The sequence below is a fragment of the Chelonia mydas genome, chromosome 9, assembly GCF_015237465.2.
Source record: "Chelonia mydas isolate rCheMyd1 chromosome 9, rCheMyd1.pri.v2, whole genome shotgun sequence".
NCBI lineage: Eukaryota > Metazoa > Chordata > Testudines > Cheloniidae > Chelonia > Chelonia mydas.
In genome coordinates, this window is record NC_057855.1 from 8,126,448 (window position 1) to 8,147,175 (window position 20,728).

General features: G+C 56.6%; 1 protein-coding gene across 6 annotated transcripts in view; it reads left to right on the forward strand.

The window, feature by feature from the left end:
• Positions 1 to 19,895, forward strand: part of FAM131A (family with sequence similarity 131 member A) — a 36,617-nt gene extending 16,722 nt beyond the window's left edge. For 3 of the 6 annotated variants that reach the window (XM_037909631.2, XM_043522850.1, XM_043522855.1), the window contains 4 exons: positions 9,227 to 9,320; positions 9,651 to 9,833; positions 14,654 to 14,782; positions 18,868 to 19,895. In XM_037909631.2, the coding sequence (XP_037765559.1) occupies positions 9,227 to 9,320; positions 9,651 to 9,833; positions 14,654 to 14,782; positions 18,868 to 19,370 (909 nt within the window). In that variant the 3' untranslated portion in view covers positions 19,371 to 19,895. The remainder of the gene's footprint in view (positions 1 to 9,226; positions 9,321 to 9,650; positions 9,834 to 14,653; positions 14,783 to 18,867) is intronic. The other 3 variants (XM_043522852.1, XM_043522851.1, XM_043522854.1) reach the window with 1 other exon arrangement.
• Positions 19,896 to 20,728: the final 833 nt, after the last annotated feature.

Sequence of the window (20,728 nt, forward strand, 5' to 3'; positions counted from 1 at the left end):
TTATGTGCTGGTGACTCCCTGGGCCTCTGGGCACTGGCATTCTGCAGCCGACTGAGAACGCAACCCCCCCTCACTCCAGCACCCCACATACCCTGTCCCTACACCCACACCCTCCCTCCCCTCCTTTCCCCAATGCGCAGGCCACTCTAGACCCCGTACACATATTGCCCTGCCCCTCTGGGGTGATGGGCTTGGAGGCTGCAGAATTAGGGGAATAGGGGGATCCCAGTCCCAAGGGGATGAGCCTTCCAGTGCCCTGCTGATCAGGGCAGGACGGCCGTGGATTAATCCCCAGGGTGGAGTCGCACCGGCATTCAAAGCCCAGAGGAGACTAAGGTCTCGGCAGCTTTAGACTTCTCGGCATTCCTCCCCAGCAGTAGCCAAGCACCTTGGTCAGCCTTGCCCACTCAGTTGGGTAACCAGAGCCCTTGCCCCTGGGCAGGTGGGGTGTCTGGGCTGAGCAGACATGGGCCTTTGCACTGGGAAAAGGGCAGGAACCATGGTGAGCCCCAGGGATTCCTGCTGGCACCATCCCCAGGGATTTGGACCATGTCCCTGGGGCTTGGTTGCCCTGGAGCTCTCAGGCATTCCTGGCATCACCGTTACCCCCCAGAAACCCAGCGCATCTCTTGTGGCCATTCCCCAGGGCACGGCTGGTCCTGACACACCCTCTGCTGTCATGGACCTGGCTCCCGGAGCACCCCAGGGGTTGGGGCGGATCCAGCACTGGGCTCGATGGGAGGGGGGGTGTCTGTGTCTAAACAAAGAGAGAATTCAGGGAACCCCCACAAACGTGCTGGGGATTGGCACCGGGCTGGGCTGGGCTCATAATCAACAGAGCGAGTCCTCGGCAGGCTGCAAAGGGCTTCTGGGCCCAAAGAGCCCAAGGGCGGCTTCTAGACTGCAGCATGAAACTGTCCTTTGGATCATCCTTGTTTGCTCTCTTATGGCTGCCTCTGAAACAAGCCTCCATCTTCTGCCTCCCCCCATCAGTCCCCTCCCCCACCCTCTGCCACCCCTCCTCACTCAGTCTCCAGCCGGTGCACCCCTTTCCCCTCCTGTGCCCTTTGAAATGCAGCCTGGAATGCGGGACACGACTGGGAGCTCTTTAGGGCAGGGCCTGTCTCTTGCACACCCGTGCGTGGTGTGCCCAGTGCAATGGGCCTCTCTCACAGCTGCAGTGATAGAAGCGCACAGAACACCAGAGACTGGTCCCAGGCAGGTTAATTGCTGTGTTCGGTGCCCTGAGCCCGGGACGGTATTATTGGGTGCTCTTAGCTCAGTGCCCCCAGCCTGCTGGCCCCTGGATGAGACCCAAGTGCTGGGCAGTGAAGTGGGGTCTGGATATTGGAGAACCAAGGAGCAATTTAGCCTTATCTCAATGAACCGCAGAGCAGCAATAACTGCCTGGCCTGTGACAGCCCCTGCCCATAGCTCAGCCAGCAAGGGCTGGGCGCTTAGCATGTGCCCTGCACCAAGGGACCCGGGGGAGCCTGTGCAGTGTCTCTCCACTGACCCCCTCACCTCCTGGTCCCTGACTCCCTGCTGGCCGGGCTGGGGTATCGATACTCCCTGGTCCCTGACTCCCTGCTGGCCTGGCTGGGGTATCGATACTCCCTGGTCCCTGACTCCCTGCTGGCCTGGCTCGGGTATCGATACTTCCTGGTCCCTGAGACCCCAGCCAGGCCAGCAGGGACTCAGGGACCACGGAGTATCAATACCCCAGCCAGGCCAGCAGGGACTCAGGGACCTGGGAGTATCAATACCCCAGCTAGGCCAGCAGGGACCGGGGAGTATCGATACCCCAGCTAAGCCAGCAGGGACTTAGGGACCTGAGAGTATCGATACCCCGACCAGGCCAGCAGGGACTTAGGGACCTGAGAGTATCAATTCCCTGCTGGCCTGGCTGGGGTATGGATACTCCCTGGTCCCTGAGTCCCTTCACGTGCTCGGGCCAGGCTGGGTGTCAGGGCTGCAGGATCAGCGGGAGGGGAAAGCTCAGGGCTCACTTCACACTGACCACAGCCATGGAGGGCTCCTGGGGGCAGGGGCAGCAAGGAGAGGCCTTCCCGGCATCTGTGCGAGACAGATTCACCATCACGGCTCTAGCCTCAGGGGACGGGAATTTGAACATCAGCAATGAGGGAAGAGATGTGCCCCAGTCAGGCCAGCAGGGAGTATCGATACCCCGGGCAGGCGAGCAGGGACTCAGAGACCTGGGAGTATCGATACCCGAGCCAGGCCAGCAGGGAATCGATACTCTCAGGTCCCTAAGTCCCTGCTGGCCTGGTTGGGGTATCGATATTCCCAGGTCCCTGTGTCCCTGCTGGCCTAGCTGGGGTATCGATACTCCCTGGTCCCTGCTGGCCTGACTGGGGTATCGATACTCCCTGGTCCCTGACTCCCTGCTGGCCTGGCTCGGGTATCGATACTGCCAGGTCCCTGAGTCCCTGCTGGCCTGGCTCGGGTATCGATACTCCCAGGTCTCTGAGTCCCTGCTCGCCTGCCCGGGGTATCGATACTCCCTGCTGGCCTGACTGGGGCACATCTCTTCCCTCATTGCTGATGTTCAAATTCCCGTCCCCTGAGGCTGGAGCCGTGATGGTGAATCTGTCTCGCACAGATGCCGGGAAGGCCTCTCCTTGCTGCCCCTGCCCCCAGGAGCCCTCCGTGGCTGTGGTCAGTGTGAAGTGAGCCCTGAGCTTTCCCCTCCCGCTGATCCTGCAGCCCTGACACCCAGCCTGGCCCAAGCACGTGAAGGTTTTCCCACGAGCTTCGCTGAGCCTGTCCTGTGCAGCCAGCAGCCTGTGAGCTCGGCTGGGGCCTGCCCCCTCCATCCCCCGCTCTGCCCCCTTCCCCACGCCCTGCTGCAGCCCCAGCTCCCTGGTATCTTTTCCTGCCGCGCTGCACTGACGTCAGTGCCAAGCCAGGCCTGTATCCTGGGAGAAATCAGTCCATGGTGACTGGTTGCCATGGAAATACACCTTGTTGCAAGCTACAAGTCCAGAGTCACTTCCTAGGAAGCCACTGGCTGTGAGCCACTGGGGCTGGGTCTAGGGCTGCTGCCAGGGAGGCAGGGGGCAGCTGGCAGTGCCAGGTAAGACCACGCGGAGGCTGCGCTTCTCCCGGGTGGTGCTGGGACTGTGCCCAGGGGCCACACACGGTGACAGGAGCGGAATTGGCTCCTACTGTCCCTGGCTGTGGGAAATGCATCCCCAGCTGCTGCAGTTCCTCTTCCTTGCCCCTGCTGGGATCTGACTGGCCGCCGGGACAGCACCTGCAGAGCATGTGCCTGAAGTCCCTCTCCCATGCCTGGCACCTGTTGCATGAGTATTTGCAGAGGCCCCGAACTGCATGTGGCTCCCAGGGTCTGTCTACGCTGCACAATAAGCCCGGGCTCTGATTCAGGCTGGAGCTCAAGCCAGTCTGACTTAGGTCAGCAAGCACTCAGGGCCCGGGTCCTAGGATCCTGCTAGGGGGGTGGGTCGGAGCCTTGAGACCTGCTGAGACCTGGGGCCAAGCTGTGGCTGCAGCTCAAGCCGCAGAGCCGAGTCTCTACATAATGCGTTATGGCCTCGGTAGCACAGCCTTGAGGCCCGGGTCCAACGATGGCAAACCCAGGCTTGCATGGCCGTGCAGATACATCCATAGAGCTCTGCATGGTGGGTGCAGGTCTCAGGGGAGGGGGTTTAACTCCCTGGAGCTCGCCTGTGCTGATCTCCCCAGGGTCCACCGTGGGGGTTAGCAAGTCCAGCAGCTGCTGCCAGGTTCCAGGCCATGTGCAGCCCCCGTGCTTCTGTATTTAGGGTCAAGAGCAGGAGGCCCAGCCCCGTCCCGCATCAGGGCTGTTCGCTACCTCGGCTGCTGGGGTGGCTTCTCCTCTCCTCTCCTGCAGAATGGCAGGCGCTTTCAGCAGGGGTGTGCGAAGCGCGCTTCCCCAGTCCCAGCGGGTGGCTAATTGCCAGGGCGGCTGCGGGGCGTTCATGACTGAAGCATTCGGAACCATTATCCATTATCTTGCTTTTATTTTCCCTCCTGTCACTCGCGATTGCTCTCCCGCACGCAGCCGATTTACTTGTTTTCTTAATGGTGTTGATAAAATGATGACAATGCTGCTCCCCTGCAACCCTTTCCTAAAGCTCTGGGAGTTTTCCAGGCTGTAGCTCCGGACCCAGGCCAGCCCCTGCAATCCTGCCACGGGTAAATCCACTCCAGGGCTTAGCGGGAACCCAAGAAAATATTTATCCCGAATGATGAAATAGTCTGCAAAGTTACAGGAGCAGCCAGCTATACTCAGTTAAACAGCGTAATGCTATCAATGCTCTCCTTCAGCACCCCGCACGGCTTCCTGCTGGGGAGGAAGAGGCAGGCGTGTGCGTGCATGTGTTGTGTGTGTGTGTGTGTGTGTGAGAGAGAGAGAATGTACGTGTGTAGTGGCAGAATGTATGTAGGTGTATATACAGTATGAGTGTGTGTCTATATATATGTATAGTGGGAGAATGTGTGTGTATATATAGTATGAGTGCATATATAGATAAAGATGCGGGTAACGTAGGAGACTGTGTATACTGTCAGAATGTGTGTGTAATATATAGATACACACAGTGTGTACGGTGTGAGAATGCATGTGTATATTTAGTGTGCATGTGTGTAGTGGGATAACGTGTGTATAAAATATACACGTATCTACACGCCTTTGGGCCTAAAAACAGACTAGCGCCATCGTTGAATTATAGACGTCAGAGGTGGACAAGGCCTAGTGGTTATTCCCCAGTGGCCAAGGCAGGTTCTTTGTCTAGTCTGGTTTGAGCTGACTTGAACGAAAGGGTTTCCATCTTCGGTGTAAAGGGATGATGTTCAGGAAGGACACCGGGAAGAACTGCCTGAGTGTGACATCACCCTAGGCGCTGACTCTGTACTGAGGGTCGCTTTCCCCTCAAACCCCAATTGTATTTCCCCAAAAGGACTCTCTGGTGCTGTTGTTTCCTGCACACCCCCTCTCCTACTATTTCACAGTCATCTGATGTTTGCAACACCTCCGGAGTGAGTGTCATTGACAAGCAAAATCTACACGCTCTTTACCCATTCTTGCAAATCATTCACACACGCTCTGTGTACTACAGACAATGATGGTAAAAGAATATTAAGGTTGCAAATTGCCCGTGCAAACTTAATTCAGCCCCCTTGTGTCTATGTTTTATGAAACAGTCTTTAATGACATGATCACATACATTTTTTCCCTGCCTCATTCAATATTTCTTTTTGTCCCCTCATTCACTGTTTGACCCCCGACCTTACTTACCACATGCTGTCCAAACCCTGCACTGAATACAAAACTGTTCATTTCCTCAGGGGTGTTTCTAAGGTGCTCTCATTATAGTATCCGAATGCTTCACAAACATTGATGAATTTATCTTAACCGCCCCCCTCTCTTGGGGTTACTGTGATCCCCATCTTACAGACGGGGAGCAGAGAGACAGAGTTTAAGGCCAACTGTTCACTATCTTTGGATGCCCGACTTGAGACAGCGAGGGCCTGACTGAGAACTTAGCAGTTTTATAACACTTGATACGGTCAGAGCACAGCTGTGATCAATTTCAGTTGCAGTTGTGAGCTTGCTGCATTTCTGGACAGAAGAGCCCAGAGTCTCAAGTCAGAAAAAGAGGATCACGCAATTAGTAATTTGTGAAAAGGCTGGAGTATGTGATTTGCCCAGAATTACACAGGCAAAGGCAGGGATAGAATCCACTTCTCCAAGGTGACATTCAGCTGCCTTAACCAGGAGCCATCCTTTCTCATCCTTCAGTTCCCTCTCTCTGTCACTAGCCACCTTCCAATTACTGTGACAAACGAACCAGCGTCCCGGACAACAGCCTCATTCACTATACAACCATGATTCATCCCCGAGCAGATCTATCCCCTCCACTGAGTGAGGGGGAGGGGTCCAGTGGAGAAAAGGGTATGTGATCATGTAATGAAAGACTGTGTCAAAATAATGGAGTGGCTAATACAGGACTCAATTAATAAAGAACTAAAGGACGATAATATAATGAATGCCAATAAACATGGGTTTATGGACAGTCGAGCCTATCAAACTAACTTGATGTCTTTTTTTGATGGGATTACGAGTTTGGTTGATAAAGGTAATAGTGTGGATGTAATATGCTTAGCCTTCTGGAAGGCAGAGGACTTGGGACCACGCAACATTTTGATTAAAAAGCTAGAATGATACAAAATTAAAACGGCACACATTAAACGGATTAAAAACTAAGAGAACGGTCTAAAAATGTGATTGTAGTTGGCACTGATGTGACCGCTGCTGGAATCCTGTTTCCAGTTCTGTTGCCTACAATTCAAGTTGTTGATAAACTGGAGAGGGATCAGAGAGGGGCCATGAGGAAGATTAAAGGATTAGAAAACATGCCTTATAGTGATAGCTCCCAAGAGCTCAGTCTAAACAAAGAGAAGGTGAAGGGGTGACTTGATTACAGTCTGTAAGTATCTACATGGGGAACAAAGATTTAATAATGGGCTCTTCAAGCTAGCAAAGAAAGGTACAACATGGCCCAATGGCTGGAAGCTGAAGCTAGACAAATTCAGACTGGAAATGAGCCGTAATTTTTTAACGGTGAGAGTAATTAACCGTTGGAACAACGGACCAAGGGCCGTGGCAGATTCTCCATCCCTGACAATTTTTAAATCACTATTGGATGTTTTTCTAAAAGATCTTCTCTAGGAATTATTTTGGGGCAGTTCTCTGGCCTGTGTGATACAGGGGGTCGGACTGGATGATCACAAAGGTCTCTTTTGGCCTTGGAATCTGTGAATCTGTAACGAGATCCAATGGCTGGAAATTGAACGTAGGCAAATTCTGACCGGAATTAAGGCACAAATGTGTAATAGTGAGTGTAATTGACCATCGGTACAATTTACCCTGGGACATGGGGGACTCCATCACTGGGAATTTTAAAACTGGATGTTTTTCTCAAAGATGCACACTAATTCAGGGGAGTCCTATGGTCTGTGTTACACAGGATACCAGACTGGATGATTACAATGGTCTCTTCTGGCCTTCTGCTCTGTGAATCAGTGAATAATGCATACGCACAAGAGGGGGCCGAATTAAGGTTGCACAGGTAACCTAAATTCTGGCATTTCCTAGCTTCTGAGTGCTTGCCTTTGCAACCTTATTCTTTGAACATTTTAAATATAATTTCCTAACATAAAAAGGAAACAAACTAAACCCCACCATCAAACCTGAAGAAGAAGAAAAAAAAAAAGAAATTCCATCATGTGGAAACATGCTGACTCCAGCTGGACACATCAGCAGGGTTCAGACCTTTAGATCCACAGCACAGACTGTGATGACTTATGCTCACAGAGTAACTGGTAGCTGCAGTAGGCTGTTATCCTCTGTCTACTAGAGGCGGGATGAGACACACTTTGCTGATGGGTTTTATAGCTATTTTCAGACAGCAGAGGAGACTCAGAACTCCTGGTTCCATTCCAGAGTATGTAGGGGAGTGTTCGCTAGTGCTTATAGACCCTTCTGACCCATGCCCCCAGCCTCTCCCTTTCCCCTCTGCTCCTATCTAGCCCTCCAGTTCCTGCAACCCCCTCCCTCATCCCCATCTGTTTTTCATCCCGCTGTATTCCAGTGCGGCTGCTACCTCCTTCTCCATCTCCTCTCTGACAGCTGGGGGAGCACTGAAAGCATAGGACAGACAATCTCCCTTCTCTCAGTTCTGGTCCCCAACAGAGAGAAGCAATGGCAGGGAAAGTCCTGCTCAGGCCCTGCCGTGCAGCCCCTGGCTGGAGTATGCTCAGTTGCTCTGCGGGGATGGTGTGTGCATGGTCTGGTCATACAGAAGAACCTCAGAGTTACGAGCACCTTGGGAATGGCGGTTGTTCATAACTCTGAAATGTTTATAAGTGAACAAAACGTGATGGTGGTTTGTTCAGAAGTTTACAGCTGAACATTGACTTAATACAGCTCTGAAACTTTACTATGCAGAAGAAAAATGCTGCTTTCCCTTTGGATTTTTTTAGTAGTTTATGTTTAATACAGTACTGTACTGAACTGCTTTTTTTGCGTGTCTCTGCTGCGGCCTGATTGCGTATTTCCCTTTCCAAATGTGGTGTGTGGTTGACTGGTCCGTTCATAACTCTGGTGTTTGTATCTCTGAGGTTCTGCTGTACTTAGGAGCTCTGAGGGGATAGAGCGTGCTCAGTGCAGATAGTCTCTTCAGAGAATTTAGTTGCCAAACTCTAACAAGTCTCGACTGAGCGTGTACACACAGATTTTTTCAGAGATGTATAACTTGGTCAAATTTGAGCGGATTTGCCTGGAAACAGGAAAAGCACATCTCTGACACCAGTGTTATGCCCTGGCCAAATGTTGTGACCCCCCTGCTCCAAAGGGTGGGGGTGCTGGAGCTTCCAAAGAAAACAAGTTGTAAGAAATTTTAGCAAATGCAAAACAACATATTTTTTTCTAACCTTGCTCTTGGAAATAGCTGAATCATTTTAGCAGAAAATTTAAAATATATTCAGCCTGAGGCAGACACCTCGCATGGAAAATTTCAACCCAAACTGTTAAAGTCTGGCAAGTTATAATCAGCTGAAAACAGGGACCTATAATGATAACTGTCAGGTAAACTTAACTATACACATCACAATCAGCTCCACCTATAATATATAGTGTAGATTTTTAAAGGCAAAATGATATTTAGGCACCTAGTTCCTACAGAACATCAATGAGTATCGAGCCATCGGTCTATCTGGCCTCTGTTGCCACTGCAAATATCTGAGCACCTATCAGGATGCTCTGAGTAATCTCTTGTCTACGTGGGCCATGCCATGTTCAAGCCAATCTGTATTAATGTTTCAAGTGAGATTTCAGGCTGTATCAAACATTTTGGGAGAATGGGGTGTGTCTTTCAAGCCCCCAGCTGCGTTTCCCTCTAGTGCTTTTACACTGTAACTGATAAAGTGCAGTGGGGCAGAAGACAGAGAGAGGGTCCCTGTCCTGGACTCAGGGTGGAGCCTCTGAGGCAGCTGGACTCAGGGGTTCCTCTGTGGGGAAGGGGGTTAATTGAGTCAGGGAGTGTTGATTGATGGCTCTATCCCTCTCTCTCCATATGGGGTCTCTGTCTCAAGGGATAGCAAACGGCAGGTGCCCAGAGTGCTGGGGCGGGGACTTACCTACTTCTCTTCTGTGTTGAAGGTAAATGTTGAAGACACTGTCGAAATGTTACCCAAGTCCCGGCGAGCGCTCACAATCCAGGAGATCGCTGCCCTCGCCCGGTCCTCCCTGCACGGTAATGCCGGGGGGCCTCGTGTGCGTCTCTCAGAGGGGTGTGTCATGAGGGTGGAGTGGGACTGGGGTGTATCCTTCTAGGAGAGGGGCGTTTCATGGGATTTGGAGTGGGGGTGGGGATGTCTCATTGGGGTTTGTGTCACCCGTGGGACGAGATTATGGGGACAGAGGGTGTCTCATGGGGGGGTGCCCCAGGGATATCTCATTAGGGGGTGGGGGTGTCCCATTGGGGGTGACATAGCGTGTCCCATTGGGTGGGTGCTGGGTTTCCATAGGTCCCCCTCCTGGAGCCCTGCCCGCTGCAGTCCCTGATGCTGCCCGGTGTGTTCAGGTATCTCGCAGGTGGTGAAGGACCATGTCACCAAGCCCACAGCCATGGCGCAGGGCAGGGTGGCGCACCTCATCGAGTGGAAAGGCTGGTGCAAGCCCACGGACTCCCCGGTGGCTCTGGAGAGCGCCTTCAACTCCTACTCGGACCTGAGCGAAGGGGAGCAGGAGGCCAGATTTGCAGCAGGTGGGAGCGGTGTGACGGGCCTGGGCACATGGGCCCCAAGAGGCTCACTTGAGAGGGCGATGGAGGTGGGGTGTTCCCCACCCGGTTAGAGGAATGGTGGGAGGGTTATTGCCAGGCACGTCACAGAAATGGGGCCCTGCCTCACAGAGCTCCCCAGGGGGACCCAACAGAGAAATGCGGGGAAGGAGAAACAAGGACTAAGCCCCCACTCTCGATTTGGGCAAAGAGAGGGGTTAACCCCTCCCCGATGTTGGGGGAGTGGTGGGAGTTACCACCTAGTTGTGAAGCACCCCCGTGCGGTCCTCTGCAGAACCTGGAGGTGGTGGGGCTGAGCTCCGAACAGCGTCCCCTAGCCCCCGGTTGAGCACGGCTCCCTCCCCTGCTGTGGTAGAGATGGGCACGCCCTTCCCACCAGATCCACCTTCATGGCCGTTCGGTGCCACTCCCTTGCTGGTGGCGATCCCCATTGTCCCATCCCTGCTGCTCAGACCTGGGCCGGGGAACAGGGGACAGCAGGGCGGCGCTGTCGTGTAGGGCACCCCCTCTGCGGGGGTTCGCCCTGACGCCTCAGTGAGGCCTCCATATGCGCTGTAGGGATGGACACAGCAGCCAAGCCACAGCCAGGCAACATGGAGAGCGTGTCCCCCTGGCCACGGTCTGCAGACGGCACAGACAATAGCCAAGGCTCTGCGCTGACCCCAAGCGCCCGTGTGGGCTTTGCTCATGAGCTCTTTGCCCAGCACTGTTTGCAAGTGGCTCTGTTTTGCTGCAGCCCACAGGGGATCCGGCCTGCCAGGGAGGGAGGTGAGGAAGGGCCTGTGTCCAGGTTATCGCTCTCTGCTCCCCTGGGCGGGCTCTTCTGAGCTGGCAGGGCCTGGCAGGCTCTGTCCTTGGAGATCCAGGCTGGGAGCTGAGTCACTGAGCGAGTGGGAAGGAGGGAACGGAGCCAGAAAGGGAATCATTAACCTGCCCCACCCCAGGTAGGCAGGGGCTGAGTTTAGTGCCACCCGTCTCAGCTGACCGCCAAGCGTCCCAGCCCCGCAGCACCACCCTGGCCGCTGCCCCGGGACAGGCAAGTGCCCGCTCAGCGGAGCCCTGTCATGTGATTGTCACCCAGGCAGCCAGCCAGCCCCGTGGGCTGCAGAATTCACTGGCAGAAAGAGGGAGCGGGGGCACAAGGACATGCATGTTGCCAGATTTGATCAGCTCATTGTCTAGCACACAGTCTAACCGCCTGCCCCTGGCAGCGGGAGAAGCCAGTACCCTATCGCTTCGCCGGGAGGGGAACCCCCTCACCTGGCTGGCAGTACATGGGAGTGCAGTGCAGTGCATGGGGGTGTGCATCCTTTGCGTTTATTAAGGGCCCCATCCAGGAGCTCTGTCTTTGCTTAATCTGCTAATCCCTGGGCTCTCAACGTGGGGGTCACAAACCAGTGTAAGGGAGACACAGTTACCCTGCCCTTCCCATATTGCTGCTATGTGGGAGGCTGGCTGCCCAGACGGAGAAGGTTGGGAGCCAGTGCAGAAATTATACCGATGTCAGATAACCTGAGCTCCTAGCCAAATCCAGCCTCAGTCCACTCAGTAACAAGCCAGGACCCCCATTCCACTGCAGACTCTGATGATGGGGGTGGGGGAATGGGGGAGGGAAGCATTCCTTCCCAACCCCCACCATCGCCTTCCCTGCCCTGGCAGTCTGGCATTTGCTCACCCATCCAATGCTCCTCTCTAGAGAAATGTTCCTGGTGGCTATCAAATGATCTAGTCTCTTTAAAAGTCCAGGCACAGAGTCCGTCTGCACGGCCAGAGCATGCTGCTGCCTTGTGCTGAGACACAGACCAGACGGGGCTGGAGCCGCTGTCCAGCCCTTGCCTTTGCTGCTGTAAATCACCACCGGCTTTGTCCCCACCCATAGCACCAGCCGTCTGGAATGAGGCACAGCCGGCCTGGTCCCATCACCACCCTTCCCTCTCCCAATGTGGTCTTTCCCTCATCTCTCCCTAGCGCCTCCTCCTGTGAGGGTCTCTCTGTAAGGAGGTCTCTGGTCTTCAGTGCAGTCCCTGGGGCTGTGGGGAAGGCAGATAGGCAGGTGAGACACGCAGGGCAGGGGGAGCAGGGGCTGAGGCAGCTGCTGGCCACTGGGAGGGCTGCAGGAGCGGCACCCCCTTGGGTTGGAGGCCAGGGTCAGGGTGAATACCCCACATGGGACGGGTGAAGGGTAGATTTTAACGAGCCCCTCACTGCCATGCAGGCTGCATTGCAAAGAACAGCAGGCAGGGCTAGGTGGGAGGCAGGTGGGGCTGGACTTGGGGAGCAGGGGGACCCTAAGTTGTGGAGAAAGACAAGATCTGAAGGAAGTGCCATAAGTAGCCAATGTGGGCCCCAAATCTTCCCCAGAGCCCTGGTTGCAGGGCCAAGGCGGGAGGCTGAGTCAAAGGCTGGGTCGAAGGCACATTCCTATAGTGGGCCCCACTGGCTCCGGAGGTCACACATGACTGGGGAGGGGCACAGGGCTGCTGGAGGGAGCAGGCAGTCACCTTGGGGTCCGTGTGGGGGCTGCATAGGTATGTTCATAGCTGCTGGGCATTTGCCTTTCTCTGAAGTATCAGGAACTGGCTGCTGTTTGTGGGAGGAGAGGTAGACACGCTGGAGGGTAGGGATAGGATACAGAGGGCCCTAGACAAATTAGAGGATTGGGCCAAAAGAAATCTGATGAGGTTCAACAAGGACAAGTGCAGAGTCCTGCACTTAGGACGGAAGAACCCAATGCACAGCTACAGACTAGGGACCGAATGGCTCGGCAGCAGTTCTGCAGAAAAGGACCTAGGGGTTACAGTGGACGAGAAGCTGGATATGAGTCAACAGTGTGCCCTTGTTGCCAAGAAGGCCAATGGCATTTTGGGATGTATACGTAGGGGCATTGCCAGCCGATTGAGGGACGTGATTGTTTCCCTCTATTCGACACTGGTGAGGCCTCATCTGGAGTACTGTGTCCAGTTTTGGGCCCCACACTACAAGAAGGATGTGGAAAAATTGGAAGGAGTCCAGCGGAGGGCAACAAAAATGATTAGGGGTCTGGAACACATGACTTATGAGGAGAGGCTGAGGGAACTGGGGTTATTTAGTCTGTGGAAGAGAAGAATGAGGGGGGATTTGATAGCTGCTTTCAACTACCTGAAAGGGGGTTCCAAAGAGGATGGATCTAGACTGTTCTCAGTGGTAGCTGTTGACAGAAGGAGGAGCAATGGTCTCAAGTTGCAGTGGGGGAGGTTTAGGTTGGATATTAGGAAAAACTTTTTCACTAAGAGGGTGGTGAAGCACTGGAAGGCATTACCTAGGGAGGTGGTGGAATCTCCTTCCTTAGATATTTTTAAGGTCAGGCTTGACAAAACCCTGGCTGGGCTGATTTAGTTGGGGATTGGTCCTGCTTTGAGCAGGGGATTGGACTAGATGATCTCCTGAGGTCCCTTCCAACCCTGATATTCTGTGATTCTATGATTCACCCAGAGCCCTGTGTCTATGGGTCTGACGTGGCACCCCAGCCCCTGAGCCTGGGTCTGACCTGCCTCCCATGCCCCTTCCACTGAGCCTGGGTCTGTCTCAGCACCCAAGACCCTGCTCCCACAGCCTTCCCCACCCCTGCCAGCCCCACCACTAAGCCTAGGTATTTCTCCTGGCAGTGGACAGGGCTTTGCAGGCCAGAGACAGCTCAGCCGATCAGCCCTTCAGCTGCATTACCTGGATGGATGCAGAGCCTAGAGCCCGGCAGAAGCTGCAGAGTTAAGCCTGGTTCCCGGGAGAGCTGGAGCATCCAGCAGGGAGCTGCCCCCTCCCTGGCATCTGGGGGAAGGTGACGCACAGAGGCAGCTGCAGCCCTGAATTAACCAAACAAGCGGCTCTTAACAACAGGGTTTGTTGTTCGCTGACAAGCAAAATTAGAAAGAGCGGGGCCGATCCTTCATGGTGCTGAGCCCCCATTGAAGCCAATGGGCCCGATCCTGCGCTGAGCCCCACCGCAGCCCCCATTGACTCCAGTGGGCCCGATCCTGCACGGTGGTGAGCCCCCACTGACTCCAATAGGCCCAGTCCTGCCTGGTGCTGAGCCCCCTGGGTCCCCACGACTGATGGCCACAATCATGCATGGTGCTGAGCCCTCTCTGCCCCACTGATTCCACCAGGCCAGTCACCCTGTGAAGTGCTATTGGTTCTCCTGGGCCCAGCTGCCCCCACCTGGGCTGCAGTGTCAGGCCCCCAGTAAGAACAGAGGGGTGCCCTGCCTTGTTCCCGGACCACCTGTGGTCTTCCTTCAGCTCTCCCATCGGGGGACACACAGTGGTGGGCTCCCTAGCCTGCCTTGGTAGGAGGCTTCTCCCAGCAGCGGGGAGCACCGGTGCTCTGCCCCGGCCAAGCCGGAAGCCATCTCTTAGCACAGGGCTGGGCCCAGGGGGCCGAGTGACACACGAGGATCCGGAGTTGCGGCCTGTGGGACCAGCGCCCGCACAGGTTTCGGTGGAGAGCGCAGGGCGTGCCGATGCTGTGGGGTCCCCCCGTTCTGGGCCGTGTTGGTGACGGGGCTTCCTACGCACCTGCTCTGAGATTGAGGAGCCAGTGATCAGGAGTCCAGCCTGGGCTGTGGCTAGGTGGCCAGGGCATGTGGTGCTCAGCCTTGCTTCTCCCGGTGCAGCAGTACCCACCCCGAGGGGTCCCTGCCCCGCATCCTGGGACGGGACACCCAGTGTTACTCTGCAGCTGCGGGGGGCCAGCGTCTCCCCATGGGGCCCCTCCTGAGAGCTCATTGGTCTCCCTCCCTGCTTCCCCAGGTGTGGCCGAGCAGTTTGCCATTGCCGAAGCCAAGCTGAAGGCCTGGTCTTCCATGGACGGGGAAGACTCCAACGACGAATCCTACGACGAGGACTTTGGGACAAACACCAACAGCACCCAGCCAGCTGGTGAGTGAGCAGGAGGCATTGCTCACATCCGTGGGGACCCAAGGGCCCCCACCTACAGACTCTGGGGAGCAGGAGGCCCCACGCATGTCAGGCAATGGGGCAGGGGCTCCCCACCTGTGTCATGTGCCGGAGCAGGGCCTACCTCCCCTCCCCCCCAGGGGAGACGTGTGTGGGGGTTCTGGGGCCCCTGGGTGCCGAGCTGGACCGAGTAGATCTGTGTGGGTTAGTGCCAGACACCGTGGGGCTGACCCATGGCCAGTAGGTAACTAAATATAGATACCCCCTGTCACGGAGTGTGGGGGAGTCCAGGCCCTGCACCCCTCTTCTTGGGATTCACTGAGACTCTCAGCCAGCCAGTAAAACAGAAGGTTTATTGGACAACAGGAACACAGTCCAAAATAGAGGTTGTGGGTACAACCTGGACCCCTCAGTCAAGTCCTTCTAGGGGAGCAGGGAGCTTAGACGCCAGCCCTGGGGTTCCCTGCGTTCCTCCACCCAGCCCCAAACTGAAACTAAACCCCCTCCAGCAGGCTCCCTCCTGCAGCCTCTGTTCACATTCCTGGGCAGAGGTGTTACCTCCCCCTTCCCCTCCTGGCTCAGGTTACAGGCTCTCAGGTCTCCCATCCCCAGGGCACATTCCCAGGTCAACACTCCCCCCTCCCTGCTGCATCACACCCCCTCTACAGAGATGGGGAAACTGAGGCAGGGAGCCCAAGGCCTCGAGTCAGTGGCAAAATCAGGGATAGATCTCTACAACTCAGCTCCTGGGTCTTCACTCAGCCCCCAGCACCCGTTTCATACCCATAGACTGACCCTGCTATTTCCTAGACCAGGGGTGCCCCAGGGTCTGCTGGGTCTGCAGTGACCAGAGCTTAACGCCTCATTCCCAGGGAGGGCGCACTGTACCGCTGGGGGCTCTTCCAATCGGCGCGCATGGTGCTTTGCAGGCGAGCAGAGGGGATGGCGCTGAGTTGTGGCGGACCGAGCATGTCGTGCGTCATTCCCACTCGAATCGCCCTTGTGGCCTTGCAGAGTGTTTGTGAGCGGGAGCTGAGTAAAGCAGGGAGAGCTGGGTTGGGTGGGCTTTCGGCACATGGGGAGCAAGAAGAAAAGCATGCAGGCAATGGGCCATGGAGGCCAGTCCCAGGGCTGGGTGCCGAAAGAGCCCCGTCCAGCCACACACCGGGCTTGTCTTACGGCCGGCTGCTGTGCACAGGGCAGGGGCTCATCGAACCGGCCAGGCGACGCCCAGGTCCCTCCCCTGAGAGCGCCAGGCGGTGCTGAGTGGTTCCCCTTCCAAAGCACCAGTGCTATGCGTGCCCTGCCAGGGCGCTGCCCGCTCTCCTGGCTCCGCCAGGGCCCGAAGACATTCTCCACAGCCTTCTGCAGCTGGCTAGATACGTGTGTCTCCCCGGCCCATGTAGCTGCCTCACTGCTCCCCCCTTTTCCAGGTCATTCATTCGAGCCTGGTCCCCCTGCAAACCTTGGGCCATGCTGCAAGTTGGCCATTGACTCCTCTTTGCCTTCTGCCCCACCGCTTGTGTCTCTCAGGCACCGCACCTCACCTCTCCCCCCTCTTGTGAGCAGTGGGGACCAGCGCCTGCACAAGTCTCAGTGGGCAGCGCAGGGCGTGCCAGTGCTCCCCCCTTTCCGAGGCTCTGCGGGGGGCCAGCCTGAGGGGGACCCCAGGGCACGTCCCCTACATCAGCCCCTGCCGCCGTGGCAAACAAGAAGGAAGGAGAGGCCAATGCACGTGTCTCTCCAGGCGTGTAATCCGTGTCCTGTGCAAACAAAGGTGCTTTCTCACAGTCATTAGATGCCCACTAATCTCGGGCAATTTGCATATCAAAGGCAGTCAGCAATAATCTGCCCACACTCCATCCAGAGAAGGGTCTAATTGCTCTTCTGTAATTAGAGGCAAAGTGGAAGAGCTGGCGGATGGGCGCCCGCCCCTGATTGGGTTTGTGGGCATGAAACAGCACCGCGGGCATTGGTCCCGTGGCACCCTCCCCCACTGCTGCTCTGAAACATGCCCCCAGCCCCTGGGCATACTGACATGCTGCATTCCCTGGGAGGGACCCTGGCTGGGGCGCATCCTTCCCGGGGGGTTGGGGCTCTGAGCCTCAACAGAAGGCGGCTTGTGGGAGAGGGAGCAACCCATTGATTACTGCTGCAGCCCCACTGTCCAAACTCGGTGCAAATTCATGTGTTAGAATCAAACGTTTAGAAGGATTATTTTACAAAGTCTCTGGTTGGATTTTCAGGAGCAGGGAGGGTGAGAGGGTGGCATGGCTGGGGAGCGGGCCCTGAGAACGCTGGCGAACGTTAGGCACAGCATGGAAAGAGGCCTCCCCACACACGGCTCTGCCCGTGCCACTCAATCCCGACCCCCTGAGCTCCGCACACACACAGCTCTGCCAGTGCCCCTCAGTCCAGAGCCCCTGAGCTCCCCACACACAGCTCTGCCAGTGCCCCTCAGTCCCGAGCCCCTGAGCTCCCCACACACAGCTCTGCCAGTGCCCCTCAATACCGATCCCCAGAGCCCGTGAGCTCTGAGAGTGCTGCTGTGGGGTGACCTGGCACAAAGCCCCCCAGGACATGTGTGTCAGAGCCAGTGCTGTGACCTGCCCCCTCGCTCCTGGGCATGGCCTCCCCCGAAGGGGCCTTCCAAGCTGCCTCTCCCTGGGGCCAGCCAGGCGTCACTGAGCTGCCCAAAAGGGTGCAGGGCCAATCCAGAGGGGTGGAGAGAGCCAGGCAGAGGCTACAGGGGCAAGAGAAGGGGAGTCTCTGCGCTGGGCAAGCTGCAGGGCCTCTTGCCAAGGGAGCCAAAATACCCCTCCGCTCAGAGGGTCTGATTTGCAGATCCCCTGAGGCACCCAGCTAAGGGCCAGGGTTTCCGACATGCCCCACAGCTCCCATGGGGACGCTCATGGGCAGATTTCCCGAGGGTCTGTGCACCCAGCATGCTGGCACTGCACAGAACCTGGACCATAGTCCTTGCAGGTGAGCAGGGCTTTGGCTCGGGTCAGAGGCTGCCCAGGAGCGCAGCACTCACTGGGGCTGAAAGGCATGGGCCCTGTGGGGCTAGGGTCCAGCCCTGCCTCTAGCCCATGCTCAGGTCCTTGGGATGTGTTTGTTTCTGTTTAACCAATTTATTTGAGCATAAGCTTTCGTGAGCTATAAACACCCATTTTTTCATGGTCTGTGTGTATAAAAACATCTTCTGTATTTTCCACAGTATGCATCCGATGAAGTGAGCTGTAGCTCACGAAAGCTTATGCTCAAATAAATTGGTTAGTCTCTAAGGTGCCACAAGTCCTTCTTTTCTTTTTGCGAATACAGACTAATATGGCTGCTACTCTGAAACCCTTGTTTCTGTTCTGTTTCCTTGAGTCACCCTTTTCCACAAGTTGCTTCCCAGGGGCTGGGCCTGTGGCATTATTCTAGCCATTGCGGGATCTCCAAAGGCCTCCCCCGAAGAGATCAGCCCAGCCCAGCCCAGCCCAGGCTTGGGTCAGCCATAATGCTGTCACTTCCTGGCTCCCCACCCTTCATGTTCCCAGTGACACAGCTACTTGGCTGGATGCACACAGCTGCCAGCAGCCCCATCTGTCTGGGGCGACAATCTGTCCTGGGTGCATGATGAGCTGCTCGTGTCCTGGCCACAGCTCCCTCCCTCACCCATCCCTTGGCTGCAGCTGGTATCACATCTCAGCTGTTTGCAATGGGGCTGCAGGCAGCTGTTGTTGAGAGACAGAGGCAGCCAGGCTGGAGCAGGGGAGGGCGTCTCTAAAGCTAATGGGAGAGGAGGTGCAGTGCATGGGACAGAAAGCTCCCTCCCTGGGGGCCATGTGGGGAGGGGGAGTGAAAGGGCCGGGGGAAGCAGCCAAGGTGGGGGAAAGACCCGCTTTAATCCACTTCTGCCCAGCAGCAAGGATTCTCCCCTCGGGCGCATGCAGGAGGCCTGGCACTGCCTAGCCGGCTGCCAGGATACTCCCCCGCCCGGCGCTGTGGGGAGAGAGGGAGGCCAGGCCGGGAGGGGGAAGCAGTGCTGCTGAAGCCAGGTCCCCCCTTGTGTGTTGCAGATGCTGCAGGCCACCTGCCGCCCGGCTGCTTCCTGAAGGATCTCCTCCACAGCCACCCGTGCCAGCTCAGCGTCCGGCAGGGCTCCTGCGAGCCCGAGAGCGACTCCTCCCAGACCATCTCCCCGGAGACCTTGTGCTCCAGTCTCTGCAGCCTGGAGGACAGCCTGCTGCTCAAGGAGCTGGGCTCGCCGGGCGAACTGGCCGCCAAACTGCTGGGCTCCATGGCCGGAGGGGAGGAGATGCTCCTCTCCAAGCTGCCCCCTCAGACTGGAGAAAGTGCCTTCCAGAGCCTAGGACAGCTGGAGTGCCAGGACTCCCTGTACTCCATGTCCTGCACGGAGTCCTGCCTCTCGCCCATGGGGGACGACAGCCTGTCCTGCAAGGACGACCACACGGCGTGCCCGCTGCACGGGGACAGCTGCGGGGTTCGGAGGAAAGTCTCCGACGTGGCCTCTTCGGGGGTGGTGTCACTGGATGAGGAGGAGGAGGCTGAAGAGCAGTGAACTGGTCTTGGTCTGTGGCATGCTTCACCTGCCATTTCTGTCCCACTCCGTGACACCCCCGCCCCCCTCCGGGCCCCGTTCCCTGTTCTTCTTGTGGGCGAGTCCTGTCTGGGGTTGGCGTGAGCCTTAGCCAGGCAGAGGAGGATGGTGGAAGGAAAATCCAGCCCCCGCACTGGCGGAGACTGGTGAAGCCTGAGGCCTCGCGGCCGGCCACCGGATGGATTTGCTTGCTGCGTCTCTCTCTCTCTCCCCCCTCGTCTGTTTTTTTGCATGAGAGTGTTTTGGGGATAACCAAAAGCCCTGAATCGGAGCCAACTGGACCTGACGCCATCTGAGACGGTTCTGAGCATGTTCTGCACCCCACCTCCGAACCCCTGGGGAGGCGCCTTTCGCTGTCGGGGGGCCTGGCTAGTGCTGTTAAAGCAACACGTGTACGTTCCTAACGAAGATTAAACCCCCTGCTCCGGCCCCCCAAGCCCCGGCTCAGAGCCGGTGCCGAGGTGCACTGTGTTGGACTGCTCTGCACTTGACTTGGGAGGCCGTTTTTCAACCCTTTGGCACAAACCAGCTCTTTGCTTTTATCGTACTGGGTTTTATATCGTGAACCGACTCAAGGAGACGGCCGAGGGCAGAGCAGGTTTGTCGGGATGGAGCTGGACAGGAATCGCCGTCTCTGCCGGGACGAGGGGGCACGGTCTGAGTTGGTGGGAGCGCGAGAGCAGATCTTTTTCTATATTTTTGTATGTTGTCTCTGTGTGGCCCTGGCCGGGAATGTTGGGGGACGCTCCAGGGTGACATGGTGCAGGGATTGGTACCACCCCAGCCTCGGCAATTAAGTATTAACTTCCCCATTGGACATCTTGGCCTCCGGAGAGCTCCCGTCTCGGGCTGGGCAGTGGGGAGAGCTCACCTTCCCCTTGCTGGAGTAATTTCGAATGATCCCAGGGATACTTTCTGCATGCACAGACACGGGCATGCACCTGTGCTCCCACAAATGTGCACACAAGTGCACACAGACCCCCCCCCCGTGCGCATGCACATGCCCCCCACCCCCACTGTTCATGCCTTGGAGAGCTGACCCTCTGCTCCGAGCCCCAGTGAAGCTTGGGCTGGGGTGAGATCCAGCCCTGCACCCAGGTCTGAGTTGGGGGCTGGATCCAAATGGGCTGTTTTCTGGTTCGGCCGTGGCTGAAATCTCATGGGATTTCATGCAAAGCCTCACCCCCAGCTTGGGATCAAACCTAGCCCCTAATGCCCATCCCAAATCCAGCCCTGGAGCTGAATGCCAGCCCTTGGGTCTGCCGGGGCGCACACGCAGATCTGAGCGCACACACGTACACAACAGTGCCAAGCGCCTG